This window comes from Haliotis cracherodii, unplaced genomic scaffold, assembly GCF_022045235.1.
Source record: "Haliotis cracherodii isolate W230 unplaced genomic scaffold, xgHalCrac1.p SCAF_8, whole genome shotgun sequence".
Lineage (NCBI taxonomy): Eukaryota > Metazoa > Mollusca > Gastropoda > Lepetellida > Haliotidae > Haliotis > Haliotis cracherodii.
The window spans coordinates 14,746,277-14,765,131 of NW_027266341.1; the positions used below are offsets into that span (position 1 = coordinate 14,746,277).

The window sequence follows — 18,855 nt, forward strand, 5'->3', positions numbered from 1 at the left end:
ATAGATCTTATAAATACAAAACTTCTAAAAACTATTTTGACTTTGCATGTTTATTTCTTTGACACAGCTACAGGTAGTTGATTTAAGCAGGAACAGTACTGTTGCAGTAGGGGTCAAAAACCGCAGTAGAGATCGAACTCAGGGTACCACCCACGTCAAATATGTGATCCTCGGAAGACGCGATCTTCGCGATACCAGCCTTATCCACGCTCGACGTCACTGTGACGACGAACACCTCCGCCTTTGCGTGCAGCGCCTGTATGCTCACGACAGCATCATCTTTGTATTTGCCGTCGGTGATGATTAGAACCACGTTCCTCGCATCTGGACGATCACCCCTAGACTCAGTGTAGATGTTCGCGTTGGCCAGTTTGATGGCGGGATCTAGGTATGTCCCCCCACCCGTACCCCACTGAGAACTTAGAGCTGAGAGAACATTTGTTTTGTTGTCATATGTATTCAAATTGAAGCCAACGCGCGCCTTTGAGGAGAAAGTAATAAAAGCGACGTTGCTTTCCTCCTTGCTGATACTAGAGCCATTGACAAAATTCATGACGAATTCATGTGCCTTATCATTATCATGTTTCTCAACGGAAGAAGAGACATCCTCGATGATGAGAAGATCAACAGGGTCTGGGTTGCATTCTGCAACAAAGAATATACGTATTTGTGTTCATTTTGTTCTGCGTTCGGATTAATGATTATCCAGGTATTACAGCTCTATTGTATGATGATAAATACTCTGGACCCATTCAAAACCAAAGGACTCGTGAAGATCCGGGGTAGAATAGGTCTCCAGCTACCCATGCTTGCCGTAAAAGGCGACAATGCTTGTCGTAAGAGACGACTAACGGGATCGGGTGGTCAGGCTCGCTGACATGGTTTGATGCATGTCATCGTATATTCCCGCTATTTGACGGCGGTCTGTAAATAATCGAGCCTGAACCAGACAATCCAGTGATTGACATCATGAGCATCGATATACGCAATATGGATACGACGACATGCATCAACCAAGCCAGCGAGCCTGACCACCCGATCCCGTTAGTTGCCTCCTACGACAAGTATGGGTTGCTGAAGATCATTTATAACCCGGAATCTTCACAGGACTGACGTTATCAAGTAAGACAGTAAGAGAGTGAATGAATGCGTTTAGAGCCGTTTCAATATTATTTCAGTGAGATCAGGAAGCGTCACTTTCACTGAAAGAAAACCTTAAAGTGATGCAGGTCAGGCCATCGTTGACCACAAAAGTGATCCTCGTTATAATTAATGAAACTTGTATAAATATTACCGAAACAGTATGCTGACAACATCGACCGTTTGAAAATTCCATACACCTCCCTGTCTTCACATTTTGTTACCATGGTGACGAAGGGACCAGCACATGCTGTATATGGCGTAGCAATGCACATGGCGACCTGGTCACCTTTCCTCCCTGCAAATCATAAAACATAATTTGAGAAAAACACACATTGCTCAAGAAGGTATGAACCGATTAATTCAATAGCTATAGTTGAACCCGGAGACGATTTCGTCTTCAGGAACCCATGCTTGCCGGAAAAGGCGACTGTGCTTGTCGTTAGAGGCGACTAAAGGGATCGGATGGTCAGGCTCGCTGATTTGGTTGATGGATGTCACCGTATCCCAATTGCGTGGATAGAGGCTCATGATGTCAATCACTGGATTGTCTGGTCCAGACTCGATTATTTACACACTGCCATCAAATAGCTGAAATATTGCTGAGTGTGGTGTTAAACAACAAACAAACTATAGTTGACTTGCAAAGTCCATATAAATGTGATTGTAAACACGCCTACAGTGTATATGTCTTTCAGCCATTCCTTCACAAAATCTTTACATGTTCGATCAACACGTTTGGTTTTGCGTATTACACATTAGTTGCATCAGCTTTATAAATGTGGAAACATTTAGTAGTATAAAAATAAACATGTCTTTGTTCCTTTAACAAGAAATATTAATGATGCAACTAAAAGACACACATAGCCTCCGGTCACCCTCAACAGGTGCTCACTTTTAATCAATTAATAATTAATGTCCTTTAGTGTGTCATAAGATTGGTTGGTTGGTTTGTTGTTTCACGCCGCACTCAGCAATATTCCAGCTATATGGACCCGTGAAAAGGCGACTAACGACTTGGTTAATGCATGTCATCGACCCCAATGGTGTGGCTCGATGCTGATGATGTCAATCACTGGATTGTCTGGTCCAGACTCGACTATTTACAGACCGCTGTCATATATAGCTGGAATATTGCTGAGTGCGGCGTAAAAAACCAACCAACCAACCAAAATCCAGCTATATGACGGCGGTAAATGTAAATAATCGAGTCTCTCGACAGCGATCCACGCAATTGGGATCAATGACATGCATCAACCAAGTCAGCGAGCCTGACCAGCCGATCCCGTGTCATAAGAGACTTATGTTGGACATCTTGTGTTTTTATATAAGTTTGCTTTTTTCCGGCATAAATTTACATTTAAAAAAGGTCTAACTTAATTTCTTACCCCAATCTTTATTGTACGAATTTATTTTTACACAAAATTACCCGGCAACAGATTACTTTTTACAGACTTTTGCAGAAATGACTGATGGTTAAAAAGACATAGTCAAATATAGCAAGTTTTTTTCAGTTTTCAATAACATAAAAAAACAAGGCATGTTGTTTGTTTGTTTGTTGTTTAACGCCACACTCAGCAATTTTACAGCTATATAAATCGAGTGTGGGCCAGATAATCGAGTGATTGACATCATGCGCATCGATTCACGCAAGAAAGAAATGTTAGGAATGTCCTACCCTGTCGTTAGCATCCGCCACTTCCACAATTTGCATAAGAAGGTACATGTAGGTGTTTGTTGCCCGACACCGTACAGCAGTACTCCTGCGCTGCGACGGCGGCCAAAACAAACCAGCCAACCAAGTGGTGGACCAGAAGATCATGTGACACGATATCACTTTACATAAACTTGAAATGGTTTATGAGATAAGACGCAAAAGCACGGCCCCCACCTATAGCATAAATGGGATACCATGATGAACAAGCGGCCGGTCCTTTAGGTTGTTGGTCCAAAGGCTTCATCCCTCTTGGAACATCATACCAGCCTGCTTGAAGCGTATTGTCGTTTAAAGAGACTTTTTTGTCCTCAGCTTGACGTTTATCTATAGAGGGTAACATCATTGTGTTACTACACGGATCTGCAAATAGAAAGACTTCATCGTTGTGACATATTCGTTTCGGGTAACAGTGAGTGAGTATGGTTTTACGCCGCTTTTAGCAATATTTCAGCAATATCACGGCGGGGGACACCAGAAATGGGCTCCACACAATGTACCCATGTCGGGAATCGAACCCGGGTCTTCGGCGTGACGAGCGAACCCTTAAGTTATGTAACTGTGCGTATTAATATGCCTACATAAGTTTTCGAGGCATGTGCACTAGTATTTGGAACGTCATACTATGTGCTCCCTGGATTGGTAATCAAATATCCCGTCATCCTTCATGCCCACTTGTAGCTCAGTACGAAAAAATCATCTACAACTCATTTGCCTTAAAATATATCGACATATTGCTTGATTCACACAATGAAAATGTATGTGTTTTTTTATCAATCAAGTGTTTATTCTCCTAAATCCTTGTCATCTAATTAACCAGATCAGCCCTTTATGGTTATGGAAAGGATTTTAAAGCTTTTATTTATTGTAAACATAAACAAATATCACTGCATCTGTTTCCTGGGTCCACAAAGTGAATCACTCTCATATTCAACATGACTTCTTCCAATACAGAAAGTGTGTTAATAAACTTTGACTGAGACGTGTTGCAAAACCAAAACCAAATATAATATTATTCTTGTGTTTGATTTATATACTAAACAACAAAAGTTCCTGTGACACCAATATTTTAGTGTATTTTTCAAACAAGTAAAGTTTGGTTTTCAATATTGTAGTACATGTGTGGAATCAAGTCACAAAAATGCAACTGCTACAGAAAAGCATGCATTCCATGCAAATCCCATGCATTTCACTACCCATGAATGGGTATAAGAACATGTGCGTCAAAGGGATTCCATATGCATTGTTTAGCATCGTGCTGACAACAACTCAGAAAAACAACAAAATTACGCAATTATTCAACATTACGAAATGCCATGCCTGTCTGAAAATGAGCGTCTGCGACCCAATGGTATGCTTGAAGCAGGAACGAGTCAATCGACAAGACAACTTGATTCGAACAACACACCTAGGAAATCGATTCCAGCCAGCAACAGTGACTGCAAGAAGCATCCCTGGCCTTCGACGAATATCTTCACAAACCGTACGTCGTCGCCTCAGATGTGCAGGGATTGTCGCCAGAAGACCCGCCAGACGTCCCATTTTGACAGGAAACCACCGTCAAGCACGTCTACAGTGGTGCAGACAGCGTCTACGCTGGACGGGCATGCAGTGGGGACAAGTTCTATTCACTGACGAGTCTCGTTTTCACCTCAGCCACAGCAATGGACGGTACCGACGTCGTGGTGAACGTTACGTAAATCATTGTGTCATGGAAGAAGATTGGTTCGGGGGCGGCAGCGTTATGGTATGGGGTGGGATTACGACAAGACAGAGGACCCGTTTGATAGTGGTAGAGGGAAATATCAATGGACAGCGCTACCGCGACATCATCTGCCCTGTTGTTCTACGGTTTTTGCGTTGTCATGGCCCAGGCATTACCTTTGAACACGACAACGCCCGGCCTCATATTGCTCGACTTGTTCAGGATTCTCTTCAACAAAACAACGTGAATATCATCCCCTGGCCGGCTCGCTCCCCTGATCTCTCACCAATCGGGCACATGTGGGATGAGATGGATCGGCGCCTTCGACGTCAACCACGTGTTCCACAGACACTCCAGGAAATTCGAAACATGCTCCAGCAGATATGGACAGATATCCCACAGGACTGCGTGCGACGCCTGGTCCATTCCATGAGACTAAGATGTGTTGCTTGCATCGCAACCAGAGGTGGACTATTGATTTGTAAATTGACATTTTGGCATGTTCATGTTTTTATGAAATCACGCATTTTCTGAAGTCAGTTTGGCAAATTAAACCATTTGAACAATTACAGGGGTCTTTTATCTGTTGCAAACCGAAATTGTTTCAGATTTGGTAAAAAATTTAACTTTGCATTAAATCTTATTCAATGTCACAGGAAATTTTGTTCAGTTTAGTTGAATTGTTTGAGTTTTTATGCAGAAAACACACCCACCTCCTTGACAGGTGGGTCCTGAAAACCCGTCCGGACAGCTGCAAGAAAAACCTTCCAGCGTACTTGTGCAGTTGCCTCCATTCTGACACGGTTCATCCTTACAAGCATTGGGTTCTAGAATGTTTTGGAATAAGAAGGTGGGTGTAGGTTATTGGAGGCGAGGTTAAATAGGGTTTGAAGTCGCGTTCAAAATTATTACACATGCATTCGTGTATATTCGTGTGTGTGTGTGTGTGTGTGTGTGTGTGTGTGTGTGAGAGAGAGAGAGAGAGAGAGAGAGAGAGAGAGAGAGAGAGAGAGAGAGAGAGAGAGAGAGCATGTACAAAAGTCCATACGTACTCTCTCTGAGATACCATGCCGCAGGTTTACATGAATACCCAACTCCGGCACATTACGCTGATTCCGAGCAGCCCAGTTCTTATCCCCATAATGCCGTACGCGAGCCTCTTTGAAACACATATTTCAATTAAGATTAAAGAGGGGACATTCGAGAGGATAAATTCTTATTCATTTGAATTTCATATATATACATTTAGGAAAACTGTGACGTCAAAATACCAAGGTGACAATGGACAAATAACTTACGCCTTTACATTTAACTTAGGCGCATATTTATGAATGAAGGTTCATGATCAAAATGTAGCTGATGTAGCGGGAAAACTAAAAAGTTGCCGTTTCCACATGCATCTAAATCTTCACTGAGTGGAATCGCGCGGTTGTGTGGCTGCTTTATTTGTCAACGGTGAAGATTCATTCTTCTTTTTAATTTAAGGTTCTGTCTTTCCCATATACTTTTCATTGCATCCACTACAAACAATCAAGTAAATAACATTTCTAGTATCACAAATCATATTTTGTTTTACAGTAAATTTACTGTCCTTTGTAATTTGGGCTGAACAACCTTGAATTATATTGCTGCAAGTTAGGCAACGTTTGTCACCGCACAGAATCAAATTTAGAACTTGTCAAAATCTTTCTAAGATTTGTGGGTTGTCTTTGGCTGTTTATAATTTTTTATTTGCTCAATATCTTCTCCATTTTATATATAAATTTATATATATTTATATATATATAAATGCCGGATTAGGGAATCATACTTACGAAAACAAAATACGCTCCCAACAACATCGGTGTTTAGTCTGTATACTTCTTCATTATTGCATTGCTTTGACACTATCTCCATTTCTTTGAAACAGGTGCTTGTCTCGTTTTGAATGCATACCACGGAAACACCATCGCCTCTTTCTAGAAAATTACACGTGTCATATGTACTCATGAGACATCAGATATTTATAGAGGAACAATCATGCTGTCAGTTCACATGATGAATTCCGTCAGGTGTTAATTAAAATGTATATGAAAAAAAACGTGTTAATATTAAGTTGTCAATGAGAAAAATACATATTTCCCTTAATGGCAAATTCGACGTGATGACTATCCTCTTCGGCGGTATGCTTGTGGTAAGAGGCGATTAACAGGATCGGGGGGTCAGGCTCGATGACTTGGTAGAAGAATGTCATCGATCCCAATTGCGTGGATCGATGCTCATGACATCAATCACTGGATTGTCTGGTCCAGACTCGATTATTTACAGACCGCCGTCATACAGCTTGAATATTGCTGAGTGCGGCGTAAAACAACAAACCAACCTAATCGGCGGGGCCATGGGTGGTAATTCACTGCATAGTGATGAGTGTCTTAAGCGGTTCCAGTTCCTCAAAACATGTCGTAAGTACGTGTATATGGTAAAATTTTGGAGTAACGATCGTCTTAACGCTACGGTTGTCGTAAGTACGCGTGTATGTTAAATTATTGGAGTAACGTGTACGTGTATATGGTAAAATATTGGAGTTACCATAATCATAGCGCTACGTTTGTCGTAAGTACGTGTGTATGTTAACATATTGGAGTAATGTGTTCGTGTGTATGGTGAAATATTGGAGTTACCCTCATCTTAGCGCTATGTTTTTCGTAAGTACGTGTGTATGTTAACATATTGGAGTAATGTGTTCGTGTGTATGGTGAAATATTGGAGTTACCCTCATCTTAGCGCTATGTTTGTCGTAAGTACGTGTGTATGTTAAAATATTGGAGTTATGATCGTCTAAATGCTACGGTTGTCGTAAGTACATGTATTTGATTTGGTACATGGCTCAGTGAAACGGACCATTCAGAATGCGAGTTACAAACCAGCCTAAAAGTTTGGTTGGAGAAAATTGGCATTACATGAATGAATAATGCTTACATGGATGTGTTATGCTTACTTCGAGTAGTTCCTGCTGGGTGACCCCGTTTGCATTTTTATCAAATCGTGATACCAAGTTTTTCGTGTTGGTTTATATCATCTATATCACTACCCATTAAAAAGACATTGTATGAGATACATTATCGTGTTTACAAGCAACAAATACCAAAATGTGCCACAAATGTAGACAAGCAAATAAGTTCAACATAACTTATGATATATTTTTTCCCACCAAGTATTGTTTCAAATTACACACCAGTTTCATGAAGCTGTGTGAAGGTGGGGGCACGGGTGGCCCAGTCGTCTAAGGCGCCGCGATTCGCTGTGCAGAGTTGCGTCCCTTGGGCACGCCAGAAGCCTATGATTGTGGGTTCGAATCCCGGTTTGCCCTGATTATGTTTCTAGTTTTGTCAGCACCATACCCGTGGTAATTTATATACGTCTGAGACCTGCATCACTTCGGGCTTTCCTCCCACATTAAGCTGACACGCCGTGATATAACTGGAATACTGTTAAAAGCGGCGTTAAACCAAACTCACTCACTCACTATTTTAAGATATGAGTCCGAGCTGAAGTTACCTTTTCTCCAGATTGGATACTTTCCGCCACAATAACCTACACCAGGCGCATATTCCAATAGAGACCCTTGATCATGTGCTTTGAAGGTTTTCGGCTCTAGTGTTGAATCGTCCATTGTACCTTCACCTTTGATAAACGGCCATCGTTTTTGAAGGTAGTTCACTGAGGTACTCCTCTCTCTGCAAATGTCTAGTAAATGAAACATGTTAAACATAGAGTCTTTTCTTGACAAATAACACGTTTATTTCAACTCGTAACAAAAGAATGGCATTTAATTCGTGGCTGTGTCACTCTTGAAAATATCCACTTTGTCAGGTCTTTCGGCGAGATTACCATTGACAAGAAAAATAAATATTCATCGATTATGTTCCATGTATTGAATTGTGCTGTGCCTTTCTTGTATTTTATTGAAGGACACTGGACGCTGCCTACCGCCACAGAGTGCAACACAATGATGTTACGATGTCATACAGTCAACACCATAATGTTACGATGAATACAGTCAACAACATTGTTTTACGATGACATACTGTCAACACCAATCCGAGTGTATAGTGAACAATACAGAGTTAAAACAAACTGTCACGCTCACTTGGGCCTGACACGTCAGATTAAATCTAACCATTTGTTTCGGTCTTCAAGAAAGTGCAAGTGTAAAAGAACATTTACTGTTAATGGTATAGAAAACGCATTTGTAAACCTTTCCCGCATTTGATATGTAACTGCATGAAGCCAGATCTAAACTGATGGTTAAAGAAAGTATACCGAGTTTGTTTTAATAGTTATTGAAAAATAAAATTAAATACATTTTATTTTGTCAATTTAACCATCACCCATTCGTGCAACAGTTTGTAAAATGTAATCTGAAGCTGGGTAATTTTGTGCAAAAATAATTTGATCCAATGAAGACTGGGCTATGAAGTAAATTTGCAACAACTTGCCCCTACCATGTTTGAAAATGCTGTAAATTTGTGAAGCAATAAGACATTACCGTATTCGACATAATAAGCGCCCCGCTCTAATAAGCGCCAACGGCGATATTTACTAATATATTGACTAGTGAACAATCCCAATTACTAATATATTGACTAGTGAACAATCCCAATTAGCACCCTTTCCGATTGATCAATGTACACACGACCTATTTATTCGCATTCGTGTGTTATATGCACCCTTAATTATGGGCAATTGAATTCTGGAAAAATATATCTGTCGTACATAAACATTTCAGGCTGTCAGCATAAACCTCGAAATTTATCTTTCAACACTGTCTTTTTTCACCAAAATAATATTCTAATAAGAGCCCCCTATTTCTAATTTTGAGAGCGCCCTGGGCGCCTATTAATCGAATACGGTAATAGATTTTCTATCATAAGATGTCAAAGATACCCATCAGGAATTGCGTAGGATGCGAATTTTTATTTTTATGTTTATTTTAAAAAGTTTTTCAATCTAATTGCATATAAATAATAAAATACGTAGAAGTAATCTATGGGTGCTGTATAAGCACCAGTAAGTTCATTTTCTTGGATATAATAACGCTGAATTAAAGGGAAAGTCAACACAGTAATTTTGCTTTTGATAAAACGTTAGGGCATACTTTATCAAATATGTCTGCTCATCCATTTCATTACCGTATCCACAACTCATGTCACCTGAGATGTCTTCGGTTGTTTGCTCAGGGGATTAATCCCTGACAGCCATTTGATTTTGGAATAGGGCCCCTTTGTTTTATTACCCAAAAAGAAGTTTAGTAATAAAACGCTAGTTACCGATTGTTAATTGCTATATTAATTATTCACAACGTCAAGATCAAACGTCTCTTCACACATTCAACAATATATGCAATGTTGTTATTTTTGTTGGACTCCGGGGTAGAATAGGTCTTCAGGATCCCATACTTGCCGTAAATGGCGACAATGCTTGTCGTAAAAGGCGACTAACGGGATCGGGTGGTCAGGCTCGCTGACTTGGCTGATATATGTCATCGATCCCCAATTGCGTGGATCGATGCTGATGATGTCAATTACTGGATTGCTTGGTCCAGACTCGATTATGTTACAGACCGCCGTCATATAGCTGGAATATTGCCGAGTGCGGCATTAAACAACAAACAAACAAACAAACAAACATAACGGCTGATAATCACAAGAAAGATAAGTGCTGCAAACGTATCAGCCACTGAAAACAGTTGTCACTGCTGTCCGATAGTTTCAGACCACGTCCCCAAATGGGTTTGTTTTGGAAGCCGATTACGGGGCAAGTTATTTCAGCACTTTCACTTGGACATTTAAATATTATGATTTTTTCTCTCTCGGAAATTGACTACTTATATTCAGGAAAATCAATATTCACCGAAAAATCTCAATATTTTATCTTCACTTTACTTGCCCTTTAAGATATTTTCAATTGAAAATCAAACATATAACAAAACCAACTGAGAGGTATAGTTTCTTTAAATCACTAAGCCTTCCAAAATGACCTACCATCTATGGCTGACGTTAGTGGGATCAGGAACAACAGCAGTAGCGGCGTTCCCATCATTATCTGTAAGAACATATATAGCATGTATCCGCGGCCTTTCACATGATAATCATTCTCATAAACGGTGACGATGTGTGGTGATAAGTACCATATTATTTTACAAGGGGAATGAAATAAAAAAAATCAGAGCAGATACAATTAGATTCCGTCCAAATTGCTTCAAAGCCTAAGGTTTGGTTATAATCATCTACCAACATCGTCCTAATCATTTTCTTCTCCACTTTATTGGAAATACATCTACACTGTTTATGAAAACACAAATCCATTAATTATTCAATAGTGAATTTGTTGTCAGCCGGTCAGAGAAGAGCACGTGGTTTCCAGGTCCTCGGTCCGAACTCACGAAACAGTTAGAGCTGCAAATCTGTTTTCATCTTAAAGATGAACGTAAACAGAAAATAAATAGAGAAAATAATGGCAATATAATAATAATGTGAATATTTTAACCCCTCTCGTTTCTGAGCGCTTCTCATCTTCACCTAAAATGGTGTTCAGAGAGGACACTTTTGTGTGGGTTTTCAATTGTTTCAGACCAAATTTTACGAATCGGCCCCGAGGAGGTAAAAAAATATGTTAAGCAGACAACTGGGACTGACAACGGATCAGGCATCTTCCCGAGGGAAGTTAGGTTATTGAATGCCAACCCTGTGGAAACTATACATTTTTAGTCAGTTAACTCCCTTGCCTTTGGCAGATGCGGATCCGGTTGATAATTTGGCTAAAAAGAACCAGCATGATTCATTTTCATTTTGCGGTCAAAGGTCGCTCAGGGCTCAACTGGACAATAATACACTGTTCTATCACAGACCCGTGAAGAATTGGGTTAGAATTGGTCTTCAGCAACCCATGCTTATCTAACGGGACCGAGTGGTCAGGCTCGCTGACTTGATTGATGGATATAATCGAATCCCAATAGCGAAGATTGAAGCTCAAGATGTCAATTACTGGATTGTCTGGGCCAGACTCAGAATTACGACATGCAGCTGGAATATTACTTATATTGTGTTAAACAACAAACAAATCAACAAAATGTTCTATCCATTTGGTTATGTGTGTCCATGAGTTTTGACAAGTGTTTGACTCCCACGTTCCTGCTATGTAATTGTCCCCTAACTTCGTTTGGCTTCCACCCGTGAAGATCCGGGGTAGAATAGTTCTTCAGCAACCCATACTTGGGGTAAAAGGCGACTATGCTTGTAAAAGGCGACTAGCGCGATCGCGTGGTCAGGCTCGCTGACTTGTATGATGCATGTCATCGTTCCCAATAGCATGGATCGATGTTCATGATATCAATCACTAGATTGCCTGGTCCAGACTCGATTATTTACAGACCGCCGTCATATAGCTGGAATATTGCTGAGTGCGGCGTTAAACAACAAACCAAACCAAACCAAAATCGTTTGGCTTCCATATAGTCGAAGGAGGTATGGCATCACAAACATAAAAAGCACATGTCATTACTGTGTTCAACATTAATTCCTCATTACTACTTTTTTTAAATGCCGAGAGGTGAAACGACTGATTATTTTGTTCAAAATGTTTTAGAATATCAGATCAATTTTTTAAAACCCGGATCCCGTTCTACTGTTCTACAGGTAAACAAATGAGTGTAGAACAGTAGAACGGGGTCCGGGTTAAAAATAATTGATCTGATATTCTAAACCATTTTGAAAAATATAAACTGTTCCCGAAAAATTGCCCTCATGTTTAACACACGAAAATAACTCGTCCAGTGTACATGGTGGATGCTCTCGAAATATAATATTGTGTGTCTCCTTTTTCCACAACTCTCGAATAGTATGGGCGTTCCCTTACCTGAACTCTAATAACCTACCTTTTCTCTACCGTGCTAGAACTGCCTTCGCTGGGCGCTGGAACTGTCTTCAATGTTGAAAGTTCGGCCTTATTTGAGGCTTATTTAATTAATTAGATATGATATCGATGCAATATCACAAGGTCAGATTTGGTTTTATATTTGCTCTACGTCGCTTGAGAAATATTAAAACACATTGATATTTTCTAGTTTTGAAACCAATAATAAGGGAAGTTTGCTGTGTGTGCAAAATTGACCGGAGATTGGCTTACCGTTATTCGTAATTTGTGAGTCTTTCATTACATTATGTTCAACAGAATGTCGCAGGGTCCCTATCGAATTTTATTTCAGTATCCCTGCTCTGTTACATTGTTGGCCTATTTCTGCCTTCGGTGACTAATATCTCAATGGAATTCGATAAACTGTGTCACTTATTAAAATATTGAAAGACACATCACCTAACTTTAATCAGTAATTCGTAGCTCTCGGGCCTTTTTGTGCAAACGAAATACAATTTGGCTGCAAACAGTATAAATACAAGATATGTTTGATCTTTAGCAGTGTTAACATAATGACATGCAATAAAAGTTGCAGTATTTGTTTCTAAAAACATTGGCATGAAACAAATACTTCGCTGTATTGACATTGATAACAGTTCTTGCGACGACAGTCGTGTATTAAACTTCAAAATATTTGGGAAGATATTAAATTCTGGTTGGTGTCACTTTGCGTTAAGATATATTCATTTTCGGGTTTTTTTAAGATACAAACTTTACATTTTCTAAATTCGCGATGAATATTAAAATGGCGACCACGTTCACTTCTAAATTGTGAGAACTAAACCGAAAGCGAGTCCATGTGGTCCTTAATATTTTTACAGTAATACAGTAACTACTGAAAGGGTTTTCATATGAAATTGATGTTTTAACTGTGTATAATAGGCCATTTGTGGACTTTCGGATAAATCACTATGTCAGTTTGAAACCTGTAAAACCCTGTCTTTTATTCGCTGACGTAACATGTTTAAAACAAAAAATGGGTTTATTACAAAAAAGCCAGACATCACCAAATCCTTAATTCTCTAAAAATAGGGGGCGGTCAGTAATAACAGTTTTAATTTCGTTACCAAATTTACGTGGCTTTGTTCAACATACAAACATAACATATAACATTTATTGCGTAAACGAGATTCCTGCATAAGAGACCGCTATATTTAAACAAATTTAAAAAAGCAAGTAACTGGATGTAATATCTACCACACTCGTTGGTAACTTTGCTTCAGAAATAAAAGACGAGTGGATGTTGTTTAAAACTTTCTACCTGCTGAAAGAGTGAGTGAGTGAGTTGGGTTTAACGCCGCTTTTAACAGTATTCCAGTTATATCACGGCGTGTCAGCTTAATTTTGGAGGAAAGCCCGAAGTGATGCAGGTCTCAGACGTTTACCACTTCAGTCAAACCCACGAGCACGGGTATGGTGCTGACAAACCTAGAAACATAATCGGGGCGATCCGGGATTCGAACCCACAATCATATAGTGTGAATTGGCACGGCTCCCATGGACGGGACACAAGCCAGCCATGAGCCGCGACCAGGGAACATATCTGCCTAGTGCTTGGGACTTATTGCTTTGATCTTTGTTGGTGTTAATCACCTTGCTGGCTTCAATTTGCCCTTTGTTATGTCCATTCTTTCACCCATCAGTGCTAATTACCCCCGGCCTCCCGTTTGCCCAGTGTCCATTACCTATTACTTATCTATGATAACTTAAGTACTGACTTCCATACCATCAGCGTTAATTACTGTAAAGTGTTGGCTTCCATAGTCTATTGCTAATCACCTATCAGCGCCAATCATCTGTTGGCTTCCCTTGTTAGTTTCCACCCTTTGTTATTTTCCACCTTTTGTTATCTTATTAATTTTGTTGTCCTTACATGTACATATACATTGTATATGCTATCTGCCTCATGGCATTCATTCACCTAATGAAGGAGTAAGCATATACTCCGAAACGTTGTGTGCCTCACAATAAAGCAGTTGACATATAAGAAGTTAACTTTTGATATATTCAAAACAAGTGCTCAACTTGAAAAACTCTACACTCCAGCTGTGTTCACCCGTCCTCCAACGTTACTAACTTAATTCACCTACAGTTCTTATTTGAAAAAAATGTAATTTACCCTAATATATCCAATAGAAATAGAGTCGATTGTCCAATTCCGACTATATCATGAGCATGTGTTTATGGATCACTATCAAATAGTAATGATGTCAGATGTTCGCGGAAAGGTGAGCGTATCCTGCCTCACCGGTGGCACCCGTCACAAACACATGCAAAGGCAAGTAAAATGTTCACTTTAAAAAAAACCATGGGAATATGTGGTACAAGTCAAAATAGGGTATTGCGTCGGACATCATTTTATCACTAATGCGTCAAATTTGGAAATGTCCTCCACATGTCTACCATAAAACGTTTATAAAACACAGACGACCATGGTTGTAATCAACTGGACACCAAAATTCTTTTGGTGAGTTTCACTAACCAATTCGTTTGTGGAAAGCTGAAACAGAAAGGGACTAAGCATACACCCTTGCCCATCACTCGTGAAACAATCAAATGCATCAGGTACTCTGTTGTTTGAACAGACACAAACCTTTACATGTCTGTAGATGGATTGTAAATTATTACCTATTTTAGTACGTGGCATGGTCGAATTAACGTCCCAATGACAATTAAAGGGAGCCTTGACCACACCTTTTCCAACGCATGGCCCAGTTCGGCTCACGTATTGGGTGGCCTTTGACGTCTTCGTCCACGTCTGTCGATCCGTGAAGATTCCGGGGTAGAATAGGTCTTCCACAACCCATGCTTGCCGTAAAAGGTGACTATGCTTGTCGTTAAAGGCGACTAACGGGATCGGGTGGTCAGGATCGCTGAATTGGTTGATGCATGTCATCGATCCCAATTGCGTTGATCGATGCTCATGACATTAATCACTGGATTGTCTGGTCCAGACTCGATTATTTACAGACCGCCGTCATATAGCTTGAATATTGCTGAGTGCGGCGTTAAACAACAAACCAACCAACCAACTAGAAAACTGCGATTTGATTGGCTGTTTGAGATCTATTTGTTTAAACCTGGTTTCTGATTAATCGATCCTTGGCTTGTGCCCCTGTGCGGTGCCGATCATTATACATTTGTGTTTCGCCCATTTCTGGTGTCCACCGCCGTGATATTGTTGGAATATATTCAAACAATACTCAGTCACTTTGGCAGCAAATGGATTGATTGAATCGTACCACATACAGCTGTGGAAGTAACCTTGACAGCTAGTAGTTTCGAGTGACCTCCTTTATTTTTTATATTGTCCAAACTCCGTCCCAGTACTTGAGACCTTCGATACCCTCCCGGTATAGAGAGCTCCGTGGAGGAGATTGTTTACAGTTTGTTTACTGTTATTAACTCGCGGTAAAAACCACATGATTAGAGAACCTTCGAGGTAGCAGTTTCTAAAAAGCTGGCTGTACCTATAAGCGCGAGACTATGTCGATTCGAAGCCTTGTTTTACCATCTGACTTGGGTCTGATCTACTTGCCCAGTGGGGACGGGATATCTATCGGAAAACACCGACTTTTCTGTTTCCAACACTTTTCCCTGAATTCCAGAAAAGAGCATGTGCCTCATTTTAAGACATTCGACTGCACATTCTGAACATACGTGAGTGCATTGATTAGTGTAATAGGGCCTGTTGTGTATTGCTGCTGACAGATATAGGAACCATTTTATTGCATTTTAATGATATAATCCCGTGTGTTTCAATATAATGTATGTATTAATCCTGTGTTGCATTTATATTGAGTCACATTTTTGGCTAGGGGTCTGCAGTCGTATTCATTTAGAGACGCATTACGTTCAAGCTTTGCAGTGCCTGAGCACTATGATGACGTCTTATACATTGTCACGATGGAGGCAAGTTTCCAGAAACCTGGAAAACAAAAACTTGCAAATGACAGATAATTGTTTTATATTAGAGGCCTTGACAGAGATGTAGCAGCTATTTTATTTTGTTTATAAGTGAATTACCAATATTATCCAGATCTTCAATTTTGCTGGCAACAGCGGATAACTGGACTTAAGAAACTTCCCATTCTGTCATTTCGCTCATTGGACGTTCATCAACATTCTTTTGTAGAACCGCCTCCGTGGTCTAATGGTAGAGCGGAAGGTCCGGGGTTCGATCCCCAGCCGCGTCATACCAAAAGACGTTAAAAGATGGTACTTGTTGTTACCCTGTCTGGCGCTCGGCATTAAGGGGCTTAAACAAGGACTGGTCGGCTCGGAGTCAGTATACTGTGTCTGAGTGGGGTATTCATGTTAAACTGCGGCATGGTATCTCAGTGAGCTAGCACTATAAATCGGCATCAGTCCGGTCTAGTACAAGCAGCCACACACACACATACACGTGCATGCACGTCGCTATATAAGTGCAATAATCTTGGACGCGACGTTAAACCCCATTTCACCTCACCTCTTTTGTAGGATCATTTTCATTTGTTGGTTGAGCAAAAAGGATTTTAAAGCATTTTATACCCCACTTACGGCTATGTATATGTCGATGCTCAGGACAAGTTCCATTCACTACAATCGTAGTATTAATGAAATACATCTACATTCAGATAGGTAAATCCCCTATCAATAACAAGGCCATTCCGAGATATTAATATACATAAAACTTCCCCGATAACAAGGACGCGTAACGTTGATACGTTATACTGTATCGTTGAATATTGGACTTATGAGATATAAAGTTTTATATACATTAAAATACGGTTATAACGAACTCGAAGGGACCACTAATTTTAATTCGTTATAACCGTTGTTCGTTATAAGCATATGTACAACATCTATGCAGAAAATGGACGGCACCAAGAAACAGTTCGTTATAACGACAGTTCGTTATAAGCGTGTTCGTTATAAACGTAGTTTAATATATATATATATTTTAAACTACGTTTATAACGAACACGCTTATAACGAACTGTTATATCTATATATATATTGGAACAACTCTTTCTCAGTAAAGTACTGATTCCAGTATGTTTTGTTGAGTCCCATCCGGGATTCGAACCCACACTGCCAGAGTGAGGAACCTAATCGCAAGCACGCAAAGTCAGCGATCTAACTCACTCAGCACAGAGGCTTCCACAAAATGAAGGGCCGACAACTGTAAGTGTACCCCCCTGTGTTTTCTAAAAGTGTGACATGTGGTGGTGTCAGCACTAATTTTCAGGAATCCATTACTATAATTGTCCCCACTTTTTGCTTTCAATGAAATATGGTTCTTCAGATAATCTAGACTGAGTGTCCATAGCGTGGATGTTTTGTCTATTTAGATTGTCACTTCAAGTTTGTTCACTGATTTGTGTAAAGATTAATACATTTATATAGCGACGTGCATGCATGCGTGTGTGTGTGTGTGTTTGTGTGTGTGTGCGTGCGTGCGCGTGTATGCGTGCGTGTGTGTGTGGCTGCCTGTACTAGTCCGGACTGGTGCCGATTTGTAGTGCTAACTCACTGATATACTATGCCGCAGATTATCTCACTCAGACACAGTTGACTGACTCCGAGCAGACCAGTCTTTTAGTTCTTTATGTCGAGCGCCACACAGGGTAACAACAAGTTCCATCTTTGAACGTCTTTTGATATGACGCGGCCGGGAGGACGCTCTACCACTAGACCACGTAGGAGGTTGTGTAGTAGAAGGTTACAGATATGAACAATCTAAACATATTGACGTTTTCAGTTAAAGGATATACAGTATTTATTTGTTTGTTGTTTAACGCCGCACTCAGCAAACAGCTATATGACGTCGATCTGTAAATAATCGAATCTTGACTAGACAATCCAGTGATTGACATCATGAATCCCTGAAATAGGAATGCATTAACCAAATCAGCGAGCACGTTTTACGGAAATTTTGGTTGCTGAAGACCAATTACAACCTGGATGTTCAAGGGTCGTATACAGTATTAATAAACCTCCTAAAATAAAGCGGTTACAAATGTCTGAGGCGCCTCTTCGCTGTGTATAGTTGCGTCCCTTAGTCATACAAGAATCCGATGGTCTTGGCCTCTAATGTTTGTTCTCGTGATTGTTGGTTTGTCAGCACCCTTGCTCGTTGCTTTCACGTAAGTGGTAAGCATCTAGGAGCTGCATCACATTCCTGACACGCCGTCGGGATGTAAATGACGTTCTCCACAAAGCTGGGTGAGACCCAATATTTTATGATGGCTTCAGTTACTGCACAAGAAGGTAGATTCGCTTCTGTTATTAACACGAAGCGTATATAAAATAATTTTCCTACCTGATGTATAAGAAGGCACGAATGACCAACTCGTAT

At 40.2% G+C, this 18,855-nt stretch overlaps 1 protein-coding gene across 1 annotated transcript; it reads right to left on the reverse strand.

Annotated features, from left to right (window-relative positions):
* Positions 1-82: 82 nt before the first annotated feature.
* Positions 83-10,640, reverse strand: LOC139449409 (von Willebrand factor A domain-containing protein 2-like). The gene is made up of 7 exons (XM_071230778.1): positions 10,583-10,640; positions 8,097-8,285; positions 6,374-6,517; positions 5,273-5,386; positions 3,032-3,217; positions 1,295-1,438; positions 83-645 (listed from the first exon to the last, which is right to left on the reverse strand). The coding sequence occupies exons 1-7, from the start codon at positions 10,638-10,640 to the stop codon at positions 83-85; spliced, it is 1,398 nt and encodes a 465-aa protein (XP_071086879.1).
* Between the last annotated feature and the right edge of the window lie 8,215 nt (positions 10,641-18,855).

What these genes read in the sequence shown, in the direction of transcription:
- LOC139449409 (XM_071230778.1), bottom strand. Translation starts at nt 10,640, where the DNA reads ATGATGGGAACGCCGCTACTGCTGTTGTTCCTGATCCCACTAACGTCA. An exon ending in ACTAACGTCAGCCATAGATG is followed by an intron (nt 8,286 to 10,582) that starts GTAGGTCATTTT and finishes TTCATTTACTAG; the next exon opens with ACATTTGCAGAGAGAGGAGT. An exon ending in AGGACCCACCTGTCAAGGAG is followed by an intron (nt 3,218 to 5,272) that starts GTGGGTGTGTTT and finishes TTCTATTTGCAG; the next exon opens with ATCCGTGTAGTAACACAATG.